The 21,293-nt window shown below is 42.9% G+C and overlaps 1 protein-coding gene across 2 annotated transcripts in view; it reads left to right on the plus strand.

Annotated features, from left to right (window-relative positions):
- The first annotated feature begins 1,784 nt into the window (after positions 1–1,784).
- Positions 1,785–21,293, plus strand: part of PPP2R5C (protein phosphatase 2 regulatory subunit B'gamma) — a 1,413,048-nt gene continuing 1,393,539 nt past the window's right edge. The window contains exon 1 of one of the 2 annotated variants that reach the window (XM_086937820.1): positions 1,785–2,254. In XM_086937820.1, coding sequence (XP_086793946.1) covers positions 2,228–2,254 — 27 coding nt within the window. In that variant the 5' untranslated portion in view covers positions 1,785–2,227. Of the gene's footprint in view, positions 2,271–21,293 lie in introns of both variants that reach the window. The other variant, XM_086937822.1, reaches the window with a different exon arrangement.

Below are 21,293 nucleotides of genomic sequence, written 5' to 3' on the forward strand. Positions count from 1 at the left end.
GTTTCGAAATGGGTTTTCGGACCTAGATATATTGCCACATTCTTAGTGGGGCTGCACTGAGTGAAAATGTATATCTAATGTCTTTTTGTGGATGTTTTGTATTCCTTAAGCTTAAAATGCTGATGCTGTGCACTAAAAAAGTGTGGGGATAAAAGCTAGGGCAAATAAACAGGAGGCACAGAAAGAGGCAGGCTGCTTAGAGACATGGTAAAAATAGTCTGCGCGTTTGTGCATGCCTTCATTTGTACGCATTAGCACATTACAGCCACACCTGTTAAAGCATTCCATTACTGTTTTGTATGCTCATTGTGTCACCCTAAGTCGGACTGGAATACCCAGACGTGAGTTCCGTGCACACTGTCTCACTGGAACCAAGCTGTACCCAGCTGATGAGCCCATAACTAGAGCAAAACCGGTCCTGGGATGCTTGTGTTCTGGTTCAGGGAGGACCGAGCCGGGCGGTTCCAACTGGAGCAGGATCAAGACTGATTTGCACATAGTTGGGTACAAACTGAGGTGGCATGGTGTGAAAAATAATGATGGATTGGAATGCGGCCCAAGAGATTACCAGTGGCTGCGATTAATTCAAGTATTCCATCTATCACTGTTTTGTACACTTAGTCCCTTGAGGCCTAGCACATAATTGCAAAAGTGGGTAACTAACAGCCTTTATTGGCTGCAAACGCAATATAATAGTGATTAAATGTAACACCTACATGTCAGTTACTTTAGTGCAGTAACAGTTTTGATCATTTTGCCTGAATTAGGAAAATGATTTCAAATGCAGTCTAAGATAGACTTATTGTCCAGAGCAATCCTCGAAAGTCACAGCTAACGTCTTGAATTGCGAAACTGGACAGACCAGGTCAATAAGCAATATTGTCACCATGGCATGGAGTCATCTATCAGTTAAGCATAGAAAGTGGACTCCTCCAACCCGTTCATCACCCATCCAAACAAGATGATGGTGGAAGCATAAGTAAAATTAAACATGACATGCATTTGCATTAAAATGTAGGTGTCATTATGGATAGTGGTCAATTGTTCTGCAAAGGCTTCCTATTGCAGTTAAATAAATCAAATGTTATGGGAATCCTACTAAGCTTTTACAAATATGTGAATGACTCCCAAGCAGGAAAGTGGTCATTTTTTACATAAAAATTGATGCACACTATCTTAAAAAGTGCTAGGCATTGCCCTCTTTCACATTGGTCTCTTAGCTCCACCACCAGCCAGTAGGGTCCATTACTACCCTAGATCATGCCACACTGGGGTTTTTCATTCTGGGGGATAAAGCGTGTTGGAAAAGGTCACAAGGGCCGAGAGCCTTAAAACAAACTTTACCCTGTCAGCTGTGTAACTTAACGGTCTCCTAACATCAGCTACCACTTCGACTTGAGCTTTCTGTTAAAACGCATGGGGCTCGCCAAGTTAAAACTTTCATTAAAAAAAGGAAACGGTTCTTTTGTAGACTAAAAATGAGCTTTACACTTCAAAGCAAGGTCATTGCAGTATGCAGACCATGCTGCGCGCCTGGCAAGGGCACCCCACCCAGTCTGTTGGTGTAGGATAACAACTCATAAACCCCCAATTAATTCCCCCCCCCCCCCTTCTACTCTGCTGGTTTCCCCCTCCCCTGGAACCCTGTAGTATCCCTCGCCGTGTCTCCTTTTCACCGCCCGCACCGTGCTCCAGTCATGGTTTTCTTGAGCTGCTCCAGCAGGGAGCGGCCCCTGGCTCTCCCTCCTCCATCCATGAACTGTGGACCCGCGCCGAACTTTCTTGAACCTCCGGGAGCTGCTCTACCGCAGAGCTCAAGCCTCGCGCCTCTTCACGCGGCCGGTAGCGGGCGGCAGGTTGAGGGGTGACCCTGTGCGCGCGGGTCACAGACTTGAACCTGCACGCGCCCGACCATCCGAAGCCAGGCTGCGCCTCCCCGCCCGCAGCGCACTGACAGGAGGCAGCGCTGGAGCATCAGGAGCGGGGGCAGAAGCACAGGGCGGGGCGGTGGGACGTCGGCGCACGTGCCGCGGCTCGCCCAATGGGCGCTCGGCGTCACTAGAGTCGCGGACGCTGCATTGGCAGCAGCACAGCAGCAGCGGCGGCCCCGGGCTGGAGGACAGTGGAGCTGGGCAACGAGGAAGCGCCCCGGAGGCTCGGGAGCGTGGCCTGACCCAGATCACCGCCGCCTGCGAGGGAGCTGGGAGGCGCTCGCGCCGGGAGCGCAATGCCAAACAAGATCAAGAAGGAGAAAGTGAGTACGGGGAGAGGTGGGAGCGGCCTCTGTGGGTGTCAGAGCTCCCCGAGGGGGCGGCGGGGTGGGTAGGTGCAGATGGCCGTGGCCTAGCCCCCGCGGATTGCTGCCCGGGCCGTTGGGAAGTTGCAGGAAGTCAGCTGTCATTGGAGCTGTCATTGCTGCCCGGGAGCTGGGGCAGGCAGGGAGCATCCTCCTGTGTGCAGGAATTTGCTCCCGCCCACCCCTGGGGGCTGGGCTCCCATCACCATGGTGTCACCATTGATTACAACGGCCGGACGACTTCCGCATCAGCCCCGCACCCTGCCCATACTACACACACCCCCTACTTGCAGTCCACCCACTACACGCCGCGCTTGACTCCTAAGGACCCCCCTGTTTATTGCTTGCAATGCAGCTACCATGTCAAAACTTTCAAAGTCACAAACTCTCAGTGTGGGACTCGACGCTTCCTACTGTCTGTACTTTCACCTTAGTCCACTGCAATGCCACCACTACTTATGTATTACACAACAGCCAAGGTACTGAAATAGAGCAACTGAATGGACGGCCTAAATTGCTTCACTAATCTCCCTGGTTAAGTCGATTTTGTGTTCTAAAATAAGAAGCACGTCGTGGTGTTTTCATAAGTATGTCTTCAGTTTCCCAGTGCATAAGATGTCTGATAAGTTGTATTAAATATGAATGCTTTCTCGACCGAGGCTGAAATATGCATCCACTTGCGGTCTTCAGGAGCTACTGGCACAATACTTTACAAAGAAATCGAAGTCTTTGAACAGACAACACTTAAGATCGGGATCAGATTTGCTCCTTGTGCCAGCCACCAGAGCTCCTCATTCAACAGGTTTCCTCCTAGTCAAGGCCCCACTTACACTATAAGAAAATCTGCTCATCCGATAATTACCAAGAGCAGATTTTCTTCTAGTGCAGCCCACGCTGGAGATTAAGAGCACATTTTCTACCACAGAACGAATCGACCACTATTGGCTTTATGCCACACTGAGGATCCTTTTCAATCATACGTTTTTTTCGGATTTAAAATCAATTATCATAACAGTGGAGCGCAAAAGAACAAAACTGAGTTAAAGTATTAAAAAAATACATCCATCTTTATAGATAAACCAGGAGCTGACCGCTCAGTTAATAGTTATCATATCAATTCATATTTCACAGTTGTCAAAATGCAAGTTCAATTGGAAAACTCAATGGGCTGGCATCACAGTGCAAATATACATATCAAATCAAATCAAATCAAAAAATACTTTATTCGGTAGTTCATTTGATAAGAACACCATAAAAGTTCATAAAATACAATTTACAAAGTTGATCGTGTATTAAGATCACAGTTTTAAAATACTAAAAACAGTTAAAATTCATTTAAAAAAAAGCAGATCCGATAAAAAGGAAGCAGCAAGATATATCATACAATTTATATTTATCTTAGAACGTAGAGATTTGTGGGCCTTCATTGTATCTCTCCTAATCAGATCTATTCATAGGTTGCGACGATGTTGAATACAAAATTTAAGAAAACGTACGATTGCTTTAGCATATTTTTCATTTTCTAAATATTGTAATGCCAAGAATGCAGGACGGCATTGGCGAAGCCCCCAAAGTTTTAGGATGGGGAGTAACCAGCGTCTACGGGGTTCTACAAAAAAATTTGCAGAATAGAATAGTATGTATGGTTGATTGTGTAGATACCAAATCACATGGACAACATGTCCGTGTGGACGCCCAGTCGTTTTGGGTTGGAAAGGAAACTAGCAAGTGAAAAATGTCAAACCTTAAGCGAGTTAGCAGCATTTTTTCATATTGGGTTAGATTATACAACAAATAGGGTTCAGCTTCAAAAACAGTCTGCACTAGTATGGCTTTCTGAACAGATTGTTTGTGGATCTCGGTTACTAGGCGTATCTGCCTCAGATGTGCAAGGCATTCTTTTTTTAGATCCGCCTTAGAAATTTCATTTATCCTAGAAGGATTATCAAAATATTTCTTGTAACCCAAGTCCTCAAGAATTGCTTTGACGTAGGTTAGCCATTTGATTTTTTTACACTGTTCGAGACTCAGGGTGTCTTCAATGATGGATCTCGTTAAATGGCATTGATCTGTAACCCATATTCTACGCCATAGCATTACTGGTTGCAGTTTTATGATGTCTGTTATATAGTCTAGTCCCAATTCTATGTGACATGCGTATGTGGAGGTATTCCTTGGGACCGCAAGTAGATATCGTAAAAAGGAATTCTCAATTTTTTGAATGGATTCAACATTTACATACCCCCATATTCCTGCCCCATATATTGCCGTGGATATGCATTTAGCATTATATATTTTTCTCATTACTTGTATTGGACGTTGGCCCAGTTTTTGTGAAAATGCTTTTAGTGAGGCAGTTTCCCTCAAGAAGGCAAGTTTCCTGGCATTAACCGCTGGGATCCACTTGAACTTCTCGTCTATTACTATCCCCAGGTATGGGTAGGTTGCCGTTCTATCTAGTGGTTCACCTTTTACAAACAACCTTCGGTGCTTCCCAGACCCCTTCCCGGCTTGCATAGTGTAAGTTTTCTTAACATTTAACTTTAAGTTTAAGGTAGCCATGAACGTACAATATCTGTTTACTGCACATTGGAGTTCATTTGGGGTTCTTGCTAAAATGACAGCATCGTCGGCATATAATAGTGCAGGTATTTGCCGACGAGCTATTGTAGGTAAATCTTTACTGCCTTGAAGCATCGCGGCTTCCAGTCCATTAGTGTAGACAGTGAATAGAAAGGGGGCCAGCACACAGCCCTGTCTGACCCCCTTTTCCACCCTGAAGCTTCCTGTAAGTTCCCCCTTGGTCCCAAATCTTACCCTACCTGTAGTTCCTGTGTACATTTCACGCAGGAAATCAACAATCGCTGGGTCAACGCCCATTTTCAGCACGATATTCCATAATGCTGAATGAGCGACACAGTCAAACGCCGCTGATAGATCGACGTAGACCATGTAAAGTGTGGACCCCTTAGCCTCAATGTATTTACCCGCTAGGAGGGAAAGGTTAAGTGCTTGGTCTACTGTTCCTAGGCCTTCACGGAAGCCGTATTGTATATCAGATATTACTCCTTGGTCAGTTGCCCACTCCTGAAGTCGATTAAGAAGGATCCGCCCTGCCATCTTCCCAAGCGAGTCCAGGAGGGAGATAGGCCTATAACAGGACGGAGTATTTCGATCCCCTTTCCTATAGATCGGGACCAATATTGATGACTTCCAAGAATCTAATAGCCCTACCTTTAGTGTTGCATTTAAAACATTGGTCAGTATGGGGGACCAGAGATCTGGTAGATGTTTGAAAACATCAGCTGGGACCCCATCCGGACCAGGGGCTTTGCCAGTTTTTGAGTTTTTTAATGCCAGTTGAACCTCCTTATGGGAGAATTGTAGGTTTATTGGGTATGTAACCTGCATTAGAGGGTCTGGATGGTCAATGTCTATCGAGGTGTCTTTACTAAAAACTTTTGAAAAATGAGCCACCCATTCATCTTCGCTTATAGCGACGTCGATGGAGGGTGTTTCATTTTTATTTGTTAAAAACGGTGACCTTACTATGTGCCAGAACATTGCACTATCCTTCAACTCTGTGCTTTTGCTGAGGCGATTCCATAGATCGACTTTTAACTCTTGTTTTCTTAACCTGATCGCGTCAGCGTACTCTTTCCTTAATCTACCGATCTCAGCTCTATCCCTCTTATCCTTATTCAAGGCCTCTTTTAGTTTTGTGTGTGCCTTTGTGCATGCCGAATTAAACCAGCTGTTATTTTTATTTATTTCTGTCTTTTGCTTACAGGTCCTAGTTAGCTCTTTATGTATATTTTTCAAAACGGTGTTAAAACTGTTAATGACCACCTTTGGTTGTAGGTTCAGATCAAGACAGTTCCTAATTTCGGCACTACAATTTTTTACTATTTTATTAGTTGTGACTTCCTTATCAATTTTCCCCCATTTAAGTGTATAACCGTTCATGGAACCAATTGTAAGTTCTTGTTGGGCTAGTACGGTCATATCACATAGATACACACACTTGGCAAGCTTTCTATAATTCTGTGTGTGATCTTAAATTACTTTTTAAGCAATCTCTTTCTCTCCTCTACCATGCAAGCGTCTAATACCCAAATATAGCAAACATGAATGGGTCACATATGACTTCTTACTGATCGGAAACGCTTCCTTTACTTATCTCATTCTTGCTGCCAGTAAACCGTAAGCAACAATTTCTCCTCAGTTTTATACAGCGCAAAACATTAGTAAGTGTTCTTTCGTTTCTGCCACCTCATTGTAGCAAGGTAAGCAATCAGCCTTTAATAAGGTGTTATTTCAGTTGCCCCTGGATTTTGACAATGGCAATATACGCTAGCCCAATTTAATTTAAAAAAAGTTAGAAGTCCGGCTCCTCCTAAAATACTAGCTGAAGCTTTCTCAGTTCTGGAACCTCATTTGAGGCACTTGTTACTAACATCCTTTTCAACCGCATGTCTCCCAGAGGTATGGAAACAGGCTACAGTGCTACCTATTAAGAAAAAGCCCAACATCAGTGTGGATGTAATGGATAATCTACGACCCATATCCCTTCTACCGTATGTTGCCAAGTTGGCAGAAAAAATTGCTAACACCCAACTGATGGAACATCTGGAGACATATAATGTTTTCCATAATTCCCAGTCGGGTTTTAGATCAGGGTTCTCAACGGAGACAGCCCTCCTGAGGGCCACCGAAACCCTACGTGAGGGAGCAGATGAGGGAAAGACAATGGCCCTCATCATGCTTGATCTCAGTGCCGCTTTTGACACTGTAGCACACTCCATCCTGCTACAGTGTCTAAATAAAGCTGGAGTCACCAATAAGGCACTGGGATGGCTGAAGGCTTTTTTGCTTGACAGAAGCTTTCAAGTCCAAAGGGGGAGCTTTCTCTCCGACAGGGTGAGGCTGGAGCAGGGGGTGCCTCAGGGCTCTGCCCTGAGCCCCACCCTGTTTAATCTATATATGGCCCCTCTGGCAGAGGTAGTGCAATCGTTCGGCGTGGAGCTTGTCTCCTACGCCGACGACACGCAGCTCCTTATTTCTCTGACCCAAGCCCCCTCTAAGGAAGCTGACAATTTCAATGTCTGTATGACTAAACTTGCCACTTGGATGAACGACCACTGTTTGAAACTGAACGGGACTAAGACGGAGGTCCTCATCATGGGAGGCAATGAGGCTAAATGGACGAATGAGTGGTGGCCCAGCTGCCTTGGTCCTTTGCCCTCCCCATCCCGAGAGGCGAAGAACTTGGGTGTTTGGGTGGACAATAAATTGTCCTTTGACAGCCACGTAAGAAAAACGGTGGGCAAATGCTTTGGGGTAATGAAAACTCTGAACCGTACCCTTGACCTGTTACCTATTGATTCCAGGCGTACCATGACGCAAGCACTCATAACGTCCCGTATTGATTACGGAAACGTGCTGCTCATGGGTACATCTGAGAAAAATATTAAAAAGCTTCAGGTGCTACAAAATTCGGCAGCTCGCCTGGTCTTAAGGCTCCCTCGGCGAGCTCCATCTCGCCCCTCTCTTGAAGCCCTTCATTGGCTGCCCATCAGGAAGAGGATTGATTTTAAAGCTATGCTGTGGTGCCATAAAATAATTCATCACAGAGCACCGGCCTACATGTCGGATTTGGCTACTGTCTATGAACCGAGCAGGTCGCTTAGGTCTAAAGGTATGGGCCTGCTCAGAACCACACGCCCCAAAAAGGCCAGAATGGGAGGCAAATCCTTCCGGACTTTGGCGGCCAGGAAATGGAACCTTCTTCCTGCAGATATCAGGATGGAGAACAATGAAATCCTGTTTAGAAAGAAACTAAAAACCTGCCTTTTTACTTGGTGATGGGTTTTCCTCTACTCTCTCTTACACTCTCTCCACAGCGCGGGGACACGCCGGGAGGCGTCACCAGGCGCTCTACAAGCTCCTTTAAATTAAATAAAATTAAAAAGTGCTTGAAGTAACTTTCTAATTCCTTGTCCATTTTATATTATCATACCGTGTTGTCAGTGGACCCAAACTGGGTCCATATAAATTAACCAGTCCTAAGAACAAAATGTAACTCTTGTAGTTATTCTGTGTTTATGTCAAATTACACAGTGGCCAGTACTGTACAAGGTTTCACTAACCTGTTTAAACCCTCATGGTGTTAATGCTCCAAGTTGTTGTGTTACGTCTGTAAGTATCACACTATAATTCTTTAGTTTTTCCGGGCCACACATGCCAAATCAAAGTGCCTCAGGGAGACATTTGGCTTCCTTTTCAATGCCATTGACCTTCATTTCATATTACAGTGGTACCATAAGAGCACTTGCTGGAAGATGAGCTAATCGAATAAGGAAAACCTTTTCAATGCTACTTAATTGGTGTAGTTTTATGTATCTCAAAAGTTCCAAGCCCCTATACAGCTACTGCTTTGGCTTGGTATGCTTTGATTGTTGGTGAGACAACATTCTCGCCCAATTTCGAATTGAACATGTTAACAATTATGTAAGATAAATGTACTTTTTTTCCGGTTGGAATTGCCAATTAGCGTAACAGAAGAATGAGTGTTGATATAAGGTAGTAAAGCCACTGTTTTTAGTGGCTGTCCATGAAGTCATATCTTTTTAGAAAACTTATAAGCGTGGCTAGGTTACACTTTGCGCAAAACCAATATTCAAGTAGCAACAGGACCAAATAGCATCAAAGTTGCTCCAGGGAACAAAATGGAAATGGCCACCCACGTTCCGACAACCCTCTGTGACCAGAACGTACACAGTGGATAAACAGCAAACAAAATATCGCTCCAGAGCAAAGGACAAATTGACATTCAAAGTTAAATCATATCAAGTCAAAATAAGCTTTATTCGGCTTTTGTTTAAAACCATAAAAGCAGCAAAGAAATACAAACATGTATAAATAACTCAACATAACATTTGCAAAATAAAAAGAAAAACCAACTATTAAAACAAACTAAAATTAATTTGTCCATTTCAGGTGAATGAAAAGGTACATGCAGTAATCTGGAAAAGGGTAGTGGTTATTGGGACAGGGTTCCTAACGTCCCCTTTTACCATGATTTATAATTCCATGCCAATTGCCTGAGGGACGGATAGGATCGGGGGGCGGGATAGAAGTCGTACAAGTCCCAGGTGTGAATAGGGCCATCTCACGTCCCCTTTTACCATGAATTATGCCTGGGGGATGGATAGGGTCGGGGGGCGGGATGGAAGTCGTACAAGTCCCAGATGCGAATAGGCCCGTCTCCCTCCCTAGGTTGGGAGGATCGCAAATAAGGGACAATGTTCGTTGACTTGAATTTAATTAGAATGAGGTCGCCCGGGATGTCTTTGGGTGACGTGCCTAGCCACCCTACCCTCCTAACACTCAAGATGCCGCCATCTAAAGCAGGTTGCAATGGTCTGTGTTGTTTTAGCCAGGAGATGGTTTTGTTTAACAAGTCCTGATGAGTTTCAAATTTGCCCTGGTTAGGTGCGGGGACCCCAGAAAGAACAGTCACATAGGGGGCAGCTTCTGGAGGTAGGTTAATCCGATTCCTGCTTTCGTGTGCGAGCCTAGGACATCTATGGGGTACAGGTACGGGATTAATGATACTGTTCCGTATTCTTGGCTTAGGTAGAGAAATGAGGGGTTCAGAGGTATGAACTTCCATAAGTGTCGAGGGTTTGAAGTATTCATTGTTGTTGCTGGGGAGAATAGGGTGAGTGGGTTTGACCGTTGTTCCAGTTGGGGTATGGTTCCTTAATAGTTTATTTTCTCTGCTGGTTAACCTATCTCCCAGGTTATTGATTTTAGTAATCAAAGGTGATAGTGCAGTAAAAAACAATTGTTCGATCTGTGCCAGTAGGGTTGATTGAGGTGGAGATACTGGGTTAGGTGTTTTATTAGCCGCCCCAGTCGGCAAGATTGGTGGTGAGTTGGAGGGTAGTAGTGAGGGACTAATGAACATATTATCGGTATCATCAACATCTCTAACCACTTTAGGGGGGGTAGATACGTTCTGGACATAGTTAGTACCACACAATGCATTCAGCTCCTCCCAGATGGACATGGTATAACGACAGTGCAACGTCAGAATCAATAGTGATGAGATGCAATACCTTCAAGTTAGTAGCAGCCAAGTGGGGTGGCCCGACCCGGCCTCCTTGTGCCTCTGAGGGCCACAGAGGGCCCGCCCTTGTCCCGGGCTTCTCCCGCGCGCGACTCGCGGGCGAGTGGGCGCTCGGTGATTTGTAGCGCCTCCAGGCGCTGTGCTGACGCTTGTCAGCCGCGCCGCCCCCGAGTTTGCTGAGGCTGCTGGGGATTGTAGGCTGTGGGGAAGTCTCCCGGTGCTCCCGTCTCCCTCTGTCCTGCCGTTTCCCTCACGGCGTGGTGCGGCGTCAGGAGCCGATGCCCCTTCTCCGAGTGAAAGTATTTTCACTATAGGTCCCCGTGGGCTCACGGGCGCTCGGTGATTTGTAGCGCTTCCAGGCGCTGTGCTGACGCTTGTCAGCCGCGCCGCCCCCGAGTTTGCTGAGGCTGCTGGGGATTGTAGGCTGTGGGGAAGTCTCCCGGTGCTCCCGTCTCCCTCTGTCCTGCCGTTTCCCTCACGGCGTGGTGCGGCGTCAGGAGCCGATGCCCCTTCTCCGAGTGAAAGTATTTTCACTATAGGTCCCCCCTATCAAACTATCAGTCCAATAAAGTTTCCAGATTCAAGGTATTCTCAAAAAGTTATCTTCTATATTTTCTTGTTTCCTTTATTCTTATTACAATTGTAGACGTATTACACATAACTTCTTGGTAATGAGTTGGTATAGATGACATCACCAAATGTAGCCAATAGCCAACACGTGTTTCGTCTCGGGGAAAATCATGAAACGTCTTCCTCAGGGCAAGCACAAATCTCTGTAGACAAGTTCACCACATTCCAGGTAGAACCTGTTTGTGGTCCCATATAGCATGGGTCTAGAAAAAATATTTCATATATGATATATTTCCTTCAGCGTTCTGACGTATTGTGTGAATAAAAATCTCAGTCAGACTTCTGGTCTGGTCCAGATAAATGTAAATAGAATTAATTCATGTGAAGGACAGTACTCATGCCGTCATCGTCAGTTCGTTAGTCTTGACTTACGAACTGACGATGACGGCAGGAGTATGGGACCGCACCCAGGTTCTACCTGGAATGTGGTGAACTTTGCCTACAGAGATTTGTGCTTGCCCTGAGGAAGTTGGAGGGTGATTTTCCCAGAGACAAAACACGTGTCGGCTAATGGCTACTTTTGGTGATGTCATCTATACCAACTCATTACCAAGAAGTTATGTGTAATACGTCTACAATTGTGATAAGAATAAAGGAAACAAGAACATAAAGAAGAGAACTTTTTGAGAATACCTTGAATCTGGAAACTTTATTGGACTGATAGTTTGATATGATTTAACTTTGAATGTCAATTTGTCCTTTGCTCAGGAGCCTTATATCTTTTTAGCCATTTTTTTCTCGATACATCACGCATTGTTTTGTGTGATTTATAAGTAGCTTATGATCTATATAAAATTTAGAGAAATCAGCTTATAACTTTTTGTGGCCCATACTATTTTTTGCTAACAAGGTTTACATTGTTCTCAAACAAAATTAATTTGTGCTCACCAGCAATTGTAGCATAACTTAGGTGATCATGCACCCTATTAATATGAAGACAGAAGAGCTTTTCCAAAACACAACCCTGATGGATCCTCCTTGACAACAGAAAACCGTGTGTTGTCTCTCTTCTCTTGCACCATCTCACTTTTGTGTAGTTCCCAGTGTAAATGGTATGGTAGCTGACACTGAATAAGGGTGAAACTAATTTTTTTCCTGTACCTCCCACAGTTTTGCCTTGAGCAATGCTGTCAAAGAATGTTTTAGGCCAATATGCGCTACGCAAATTAGTTGTTTATGCAGCTTGACATACTTTATTAGCATCACCATTAGTCAGACTGCTTCACAGTCATATAATTGCTGGAAAACTGTTTGTAAATAGTAATAATGGTTTTACTTGATAATTTCAAGTCCAAGTAAGTTTTATTTCTCTCTTAATTTCTGACTCAAGTCCAAGAGACTTATAAGGCACTAGTTCTACTGCACAGCACCCGTATCACCATAGACCAATTGTATCTACCATTCCTGATTTCTTGACCTCTGTCAGGATCTCCAGGTTGAACCATTCCCTGGTATGCTTTTTTTGTCACATTTTCTTTCTCTGTTTTCCTAGCTGTCATATCTGTTTCTTGGTAATTAACATTATTTTGTGTGATATTCCTGAGGAGATCAGGTTCATGGTCTTGTCATTCTGTATCCAAACGTGGAATTATACTGTTTTTCACTTAATACTTCTAAACATAAGGTTTCATTATTTAATACCTTTTTTCTGAGTATAAAACTTTCTTGCCTGTTTGATGAATTGCTCACTATTCTAGACTTACTAAAAACAATTTATATTATATATGAGATCTTGATGAATACTTTGTGCATGTGTTTTCCTTTGGTTACATTTTCCCAGCACAACGCTTTTTGTATTGGCTAACTTGATCAAACAGTAGAAGATTTTTTTTCTTTTCTTATTGTACAATCTCTGCAACAAAAAAAAAAATTGCGCTAAAATAAAGAGCGTAGTCACTGGCTAGATACTGGGTCACGATCTAATGTACCAATGAACCCTTGTTAAATATTAAATAATCAATATAGCTTGGAGAGCGTTTATACTGATATGTAAATGCACTGGGTTGCACAGAAAGAATTAGCCCGTACATGCCTTGATGTAGTGATTGATTGTGAGCTGTAGCATTTGCTTAGCTGAATGTGACACCTAAGTCGATCACATTCCACCTGGGGAACATCTTATTGCTTATCTTATAGAATAGTTTATCTCCCAAACCACTTCTGAAGGACCTTCCCGACAGCTGAAGTCACCGCCTATAATTAACATAGATGAATTCTATGCCAAAAACTCTTGAAATCGCGGAGCAACAATTTCTTTTTTTTTGGAACAGGAGTTACTGTGATTTTTGCATATAGGCTGTTCCACGATAAACATTTTATAAGATAGACATCTTTACCTACTGGGCAAAAATTATTAAGTGTGGTATATAATTGTTGGAATTATGTAAAATAGTAGCTTTACGATTCATTTTGTTTTTTAATGACATAGGGCCTGTCTCTTACCCGGGTTGTTAACTTCTATGAAAAAAAAGTCATACATCCAATTTTAAATATAGGGAGCTTAGACCATGGGTACCATCTAATGTATGGCTGAGTGGAAGACCAGCCTCATGTAGAGGACCTTTTGCGCTGGACTGTTGGGTCAAAATAACGACGGTCCTACCTTACTTAGGGCAGGGCAACCAACACTAGATTTTTCTGTCTGGGACTGCCATGTGAGGCTTGAAGGTCTTAGCAGAGAAATCAAATAGTGACCCCCGCCAAGGCCTCTGTTGCTTTGTTTCAGGAAGCAAGCTTCCACTTTGGCAGTTTGTTTATTATAAATAATAAAACCTTTGCAAAGCATTGCATCTACTTACAAGATTCTGTGGCTTCAGTCGAGCAGCTCCAGCTCCACTGAGGCACAGAGATTCCCAACTTCAAAGCTCAGATGTCTAAATTCGTTTGGCGATTCTTTGCAAAGAGATTAGAGGCCAAACCATCTGCTGGCCAGTGGGCTGCCCACCAGTATCTAAATCAGCAGAAGTTGTGTCAATGATTATCTGTTTATTCAAACTGTAATCCTACTGTGTTCCAGGAACTAATCTTAAAGACAGATTTTTTTTTACAAAATTGCATTTCGAAATCTATGATGCTTGGATGAGCGTTACCATGTTTATTTGTAGGAGTCAATTTACTTGATTTAATTTCGACCTGGTTGCCCTGCTCTCATTTCGAAGGTCAGGACTCTAGAGGTGTCTATAGAGACATCCCTGTTAGGTAAAGATTTTGTTGATTTCAGAGACAGGCATAGGAAAAGAACATTTAATTTAAATAACTCAACTTTCTACTGGCAGCGACCGATAATCCACTGATAATAAGTTGTACACTAATTTAGGATCTTTAAAAAAGATATTATCAAATCAAACTGGTCATTCAGGGTAGTCCTGTCTCACTTGTACAATATCACTCATCTTTACTGAATAAAATGCTGTATAGGTCAAAACCGAATAATGCATTTTTTAATTAGTAGGTGTTCATTTTAGCTTTGGGAGTCCCAAAAACACTTAATGTTCCTGCTTTGTAACACCTATGTTCCATCTCCCAATAACATCCTCATTGTACCCAAAACAACATTTTTACATTTTGACAAAGCCAAGACAAAGCACATATGGGCAGACTGGAGATCAAAGATTAGCAAGTGTGAAAAGTTACCAATATCCTGGTGTATGGTTAGATGCTACATTCCTTTTCAAAAACCAACTAAGGGGCCATAGCCACCCAAACAAGTCTCCTGCAAAATCAACTATGTAAGATCAATAAAAACATGAACAGCCCAAAGGTTCTTATATCTTAGAGATATTCAAAGTGAAATTGGCACAGGCAATTCTTTATGGGTCTCCAATATGGGGCTCAAAATTACTTAATCATCTAGAGAGGATATTCTCTGTTGCAAGACAGTATTTGGCCTACCAAAATGTACTCCAGTCTGTCAACTTCGTTTGGAGTTTGAGATGATGGACCTCGCAACTCTTACGGACATTCGCTTTAATTATAGCTCGCGATTCAGGAATGCTGCCAAGGCGTCACTAAAAAGCTTAGTCTGGAAAGCATTTGCCAGCTTCCATAAAATACATACTGATATCGGCCTACAGTACTTGGATAAAGTCCTAAAATGAACTACAGATAAAGGAGCACTGGGAAAATAATATAGTTTATGACCATTTTAAAGTGGTAGTTAAGTGTGCATCAAAGCTGGTCTTGTTCAGGACAACAAACAGAACTTTTCTGACCTGACAAGGGCACAGATTTTGCTAACATCTTATTTGTCACTGTCTCCACAGTCTAGGGTGACCAGATATTGAGAAGTAAAAACCAGTAGTTAGACATAAAAGTCTTTCATGTTACTTTTATGTCGGGCCTGTCCCGGTTTTTGCTTTCCCATGTAAATGCGTGTGTGTGTAAATATATATTGTTTTTTTTTTTTTTTACACAAGCATTTACAAGGCTACATTTTATAACCAGCATTTGCAATGCTATAGGTTTTTAATTAACACGAGTTTAAGCTACTGGCAGTGCAATAGCTTAAACTCTTGCAAATGCAGGACCTATTGCATTGCAAATATTTGTTTTTTTACTAGTGCCACTGCGGCACTTTCACATTCAGGAAGGCTGCACCCCTTTCTTTAGACAAGCCGTGTCTAAATAATGGGGCGTGTCCGACCTTGAAGTGAAACCGCGGCATGGGGGCTTTGACAAAAAGAAAATGCATCTGTTTGTCAAGTAGACAAACAGATGTTTTTTGGGGGGTAAAACCGCTTTTAACTTTAATGTCGGCCGCTTACCTTTCTTTAGAAGCGGTTTGTGTAAAGAAAGGGGTGCGGCCTCTATGAATATGAAAGCTCCGCACAGGCGCTAGTAAACATCAAAATAAATATATAAGTAAGCGTGGACGCTAAATGCGAACTGGGCTGCTAAAATAAATTAAAAACAAAACGCGGCTGCTATAGTTAAAGTGGACTGCCATTAGTAAAATATTCAAATAAAAGCGTGCAGCGTGCTGTGAGGTAGTGGGTGGAATATGGGAAGAGCATTAACTAAAGCAGTGCTCACTGACTTATAAAGCAGACCATGTAACAACACCAGTAAAAGGGCCAGTCGTTATGGGAGGTAACAAGTGCAGGCAGGGCGGTACCAAGGAGAGACTAACAAGCCTAATAACGACTCAGAAGCCAGCGTTTCTGAAGAACAATGTCATAAGCCAATTAAAAATATGGGCGGAGAGTGGGCAGCTTCAAAGCCATACTCCACTACTGCATGCCTCACAGCAGCACATATGCTGCCCAGGCTCGCCCTGAAACCTGTGGCAGAACCTCCACCCTGTAACCCACACCCCTCTCATTCCTCTCTGTCTTTCCTCTGATGCGAGTAGGCAATTGACTTCCTCCTGTGTTTCCTGAAATAGGCAGATAATAACTTAAATAACTTTAGAGGCGTCTCTTGACAGGAGAGTAGAAGTTTAATTTCTGATTTGCAGGATGACTATCTTATTCCTAAAAAACGGGACATTTATTAAAATTTAGGAAAAGCGTCCGGACAACCGGACAGTCCTCTCAAAATGGGGACTGTCCGGGGAAATCCGAACGTCTTGTCACCCTACCACAGCCATACAAAACATTCAATGAGGCACCAATTCATAAGAATAAGATTTATGTCGATACCCCATAAAACTTTACATCCATGGAAGTGCTTTCAGGACTACTGCCGAGGGTGCGATTATGGCGCTGAAACAATAGATCGTGTAATCAGTTTGTGTCCTCTCTTACTGACTCCCAGAAGGAAGTATTTGCACACGTTTCAACAGACTCGGAGTTAGATCGATTAAGGCTGCAATAAATTAGTGCCTGTGTCGCGTGGACCTTCTGGTCATGAGCCTCCGATTAAAATGTGTGGAGCATGCAACACTGCAGCTCGAGAATGGAAATGTGGCTCTTCATGCAAAGATATGCCCTCTGTATTAAAGGTCCTGTAGGACAGTGTACGCATGCCTAGCAGGTAATTTACTATGAGGCGAATGAAGCTTGAAGTACCCAGTAGCAGACTGTAACTAACCACAGACCCATATGAGCAACTGGCTATTTAACAACAAATTCAATTAATTATCTTGTATTGCTAATTTGCGATTAGAGAAACCCATGATGGATTAATATTTTATGGTGAAGGCCTTTATTTGCGCAATGAAAAAAATGTTTATCTAATCGTGTGATCCTCTTGTACCCTTTTAAGTGGACATCTTTTTGACCCATGAGGGATCTGAAGAAGGCACTAAAGGGAGCATCAACAAGTGTAGCATTTGGCACCCCATAGGAATTCAATACGTAAGGAGAATAGCTGTTGAGTTTGAGAGAAAGTGCATTAATAAGCCTAGCACTTGGCACTCTATCGAAGCCTACATTTAAACAACTAGCAATTTAACAATGTTGCTGTAATAAGCTTAGCACTTGGCACTTTATCGAAGCCTTACATCTAAAGAAAACAGCTTCAGGGCTCAAGACTCATTTACGCGTTATGCACATTAATTATGACTGGTATGCACATTAATTATGACTGGGACAATCCTGACGTAGATCACATGTATTTGATTGAAATGATTAAAAAAAAAAGAACATAGATGTTCAGCGTGTTCGTTCAAATATACTTAACTGTAATGATGTAATATATTAATTGATCATTTCTATCCAATATAGGCACACAGTTTTTATTGTAATGGTTTTAATTAACCCCTCAATTAATTTTGATTGAGTCCTCATTTAGAATGATAACGCATCTGTGTTTGGTTATTGGTCGGCCTGGTAAATGCTTCTGCCGAGGATTTTTCAGAGCTTGTCTTGATGTTAATGATGGATAAATAAATGCAAGTGTCTAGTATTGCGAGTAGCTAGATGGATAGACTTAGTATGGACAAAAGTGGAGAAGGAGATGGTAGTGTGCGAAGAGGGAGTTTGTCTTACCCAGTGACTAAGGTGGAGTGGAGGAATGTGGCTCAATGGTTAGAGTGGCAGACCCTGATGCAGAGTTCTGGCCCGGGACCAGGGTTCGATTCCCACCTTGGCGGGGTCTCGGGCTCAATTTCCTCGGACCTGATAATTCTCTCCTCGGTGCCTATTCTAATCATGGGCCCCACGCTGCAACTCTGGGCAATAGCTTGCATAGCCTCCACACTGGCCCCAACAGCGCTAGGATGCCTGGCTTCACTCTGGGGGTGCCCAGGAGTGGACACTTCACAGGAAAAGCCAGGATGGGTTCCACAGCGGTATGAGTAATAGCGCCAGGAAACCGCTTGGTGACAGTGCGCTCTACAAATACCTTGACATTTACATTTACATTTACATTTACTAAGCCTTTAAGATCAAGGTGAGCAATCTAAGTGGTTCAATGATTATGTGTGGAGATAGTGTTCCCATGTCATATATGTTCAAGCAGCCTTCCCTCCTCTATGTCATATTCTGCACTGGTTTCAGGTATTGGAACTTTTAATCTAGCATGTATATATTTTTTCATGAGCATGCATTCTCCTGTTGCAAAGAGCTAATCCCCCCCCCCTATATTTGTTAATTTTCTCGTGTGTATGTGAAGATATGGTTTTTCCGTTAAGGGAAAAAGATGTGTTATAGCTTATGGACTGCTTGGAATCCACTGTGGTTCCATATTTTATATAATGCGCTGTTGAAGTTCCAGTTGGAGTAGCGAACTTGCCTGTTGGGCCCACTACGGGTTTGCTGTACCATTAAAGTACCCTGATTCATCTCTGCTGCCTATGGCCTTCCTTACCTATAAAGCCCTCCATCTAGGAAATCAACTTGGTCTAACCAAACCTCTAGCCATCTCAGGCAGACAGCTCGGCCTTAGGACCAAACCCTCACTAGACATTGAACCTTCAAATTTTAAAATACTTGCACTTAACCAGTCTTTCACTGGGGCTGTAACGAATATCTTGAAGTCTCTTCCTCTGACTGTAGGAACTCATACAAGCATATTGGCTATCAGATAAAAGTTGAAAACTCATCTCTTTCAACTCCATGTGAACGAAATCCTAAGAAGCACATTTGTCCGCTCACCCCATTATCTCAATCTTGATTTACTCTTAACTTTTGTAATGCTCCAGTGTCCCTCTTTCTCTTACCTTCCATTTTGTGCTTCAAACCTTAGTTTATGATTTTTTTCTCCCCACCTTCAGTACGAGAACCTCCAATATAAATATTTAGCTCTGTAGTCTGTTGCCTGTGAAGTGCACTACTTCCTGTTGGCACAGGTGAGCAATAGAAAAGTATTTCATAAGAGATGAAAAGCGCAAAGGGATCAATGGAGTGTGGTGGAAAAGTACAGGTTCTACGTTTCACGAGGGAGTGGTTTTTGACTCATCTTAGCAAGGGGCAGAAGAGAATTCCATGTCTTGACTGTCAATACGGTTAACCTTTAGAGAATAACTTGAACTAGACGAGCAATCTTTGGACTTCAAATCAGGAAATGTCTGTCTCAGATGAACAAACAGTCCAAGTGTTTAAGCTACATTCACTTAGACTAAATTCACTGTCTAATTTAGAATAGGCTCATTTCCCCTGCACGTACCAGAATCACTGAGGTAACATCACACATTGATAATGTTGTCATCCCGTAATCTCCATGACCAAGTGTGCCAGGAGGCCCACGGAAGCTGTCAAACAGCTCCCACATAGACCAGATCAACAGTAGCTCATCACTGCCAAAAGCTGTTCACAATCTATTCGTTCAAAAACATAAATTACATTACTTTTCGTATAATCGAGTGATCCGATCACTAGTTCACACCTGACTAGACCTTGCACTGGCATTGGTAGATGTTAATTAAATTCTGATCACTGAAGTTTATGCAATTAAAGTGATCTTGTACTATTAAAGATTCCAGATTTTATTGTTACATTGTCGGTATGGGTTGTTGATGGCACTATTGTTTTGTGAGTTTTGAGTTGTGGTGGCAAGACCGGTGTATAGTGAGTTTCGGTACCATCAGGACAAAATTGAGGCCTGGTATTAGTGAACGTAAGACAGACGGACACCTTTTTGCATTGTTGTGAGGGTTTGCTGGTGTTGCATCTTTGGTGTTTCGTTAGTTTCAGCAGAGTTATGGTGTGAATGGGTTTAGAATTGTCTGCACCGTAACGCATTCTCCACTTTAAGACTTTTTATTCACCGGTAATATGTATTCAAATTGTGCAGCTATTTCTGCTGCCCCGGCCCCTTAGTACATCCTTGATGTATCTCATTTACCCTGCGTTGCGCGTTTTTCAAGTATACATTTTTTTCACTGAGGAAAACGGAAATGCTGAACCACCTCACACATCAATGCTGTAGCAAGTACTTTACTCGCAGAAATATGACCATAAGTTTGCGTTTCTCTGCCAAAAAGCCGGGTTGTGGTTCTTATCTATCCACCCCCCGCGCGCACACACACACACACACACACACACACACATTTTAAGCATAAGGCAGCAGAGCTAAAAAAAATATAAATGCTGAAATGGAACCAGCGCCAGCACTTGTGGCCGACGCTGTGGTCTTCTTAACTCCTCACCAAATATTAAAAGTGCCTGCTTGCAGCAACTTCGTAGTGAGTGGCTTACAAATGCCTTAAACAAACAATCAAAGCCTACATCTGGAACGGGCAGTTTCGTCTCTGTCTGTATTTTCTTCAACATATTTAAAACATTTTGCCTCGTAATTTATTGCTTTACTTCCAATCTCCTACAGTCTTTTTCACAGCTAAGGATTTAAAAATATCTGATTCAACACTTAAAGAAATGAATCATTCTTTGCGATGTTCCACGGTGTTTCCTGCGTATCTTTGGCATCAACACACCCGTTCACAAATATCTTTTATATAGTGCTGATTTTCACACGGAGAAATTGTGGCAGAAATGGCCTCGTTTTCAGAAATAGGAACGCAGCGCCATAGATGTTCATTAGACACACGGTTTCCATGTTTTGCAGAATAGCTGAAACATTTGGAAAATAGTGTGGGTGTGCCACTCTTAATTCATGACAGCTGGTAGCTCAAAAACACTTTCCATTTGTGCCTCGTCCACACGCTGACAGATTCTAGATATTCCATATTTCATAAATCTGAGACAGGTTGTCTTTGGAATTTTGCGCACATTTCTTTTCAAATTAACATTCAAAGCACAATTTAAAAAAAAACAAGATTTCGATCTAAATAATGTGGATACTTTCACCTAGAGAACAGCAGGGCGAACGCTGAAAGCAGGACCACGAGACACG

Source organism: Lissotriton vulgaris, chromosome 9 (genome assembly GCF_964263255.1).
Source record: "Lissotriton vulgaris chromosome 9, aLisVul1.2, whole genome shotgun sequence".
Classification (NCBI taxonomy): domain Eukaryota; kingdom Metazoa; phylum Chordata; class Amphibia; order Caudata; family Salamandridae; genus Lissotriton; species Lissotriton vulgaris.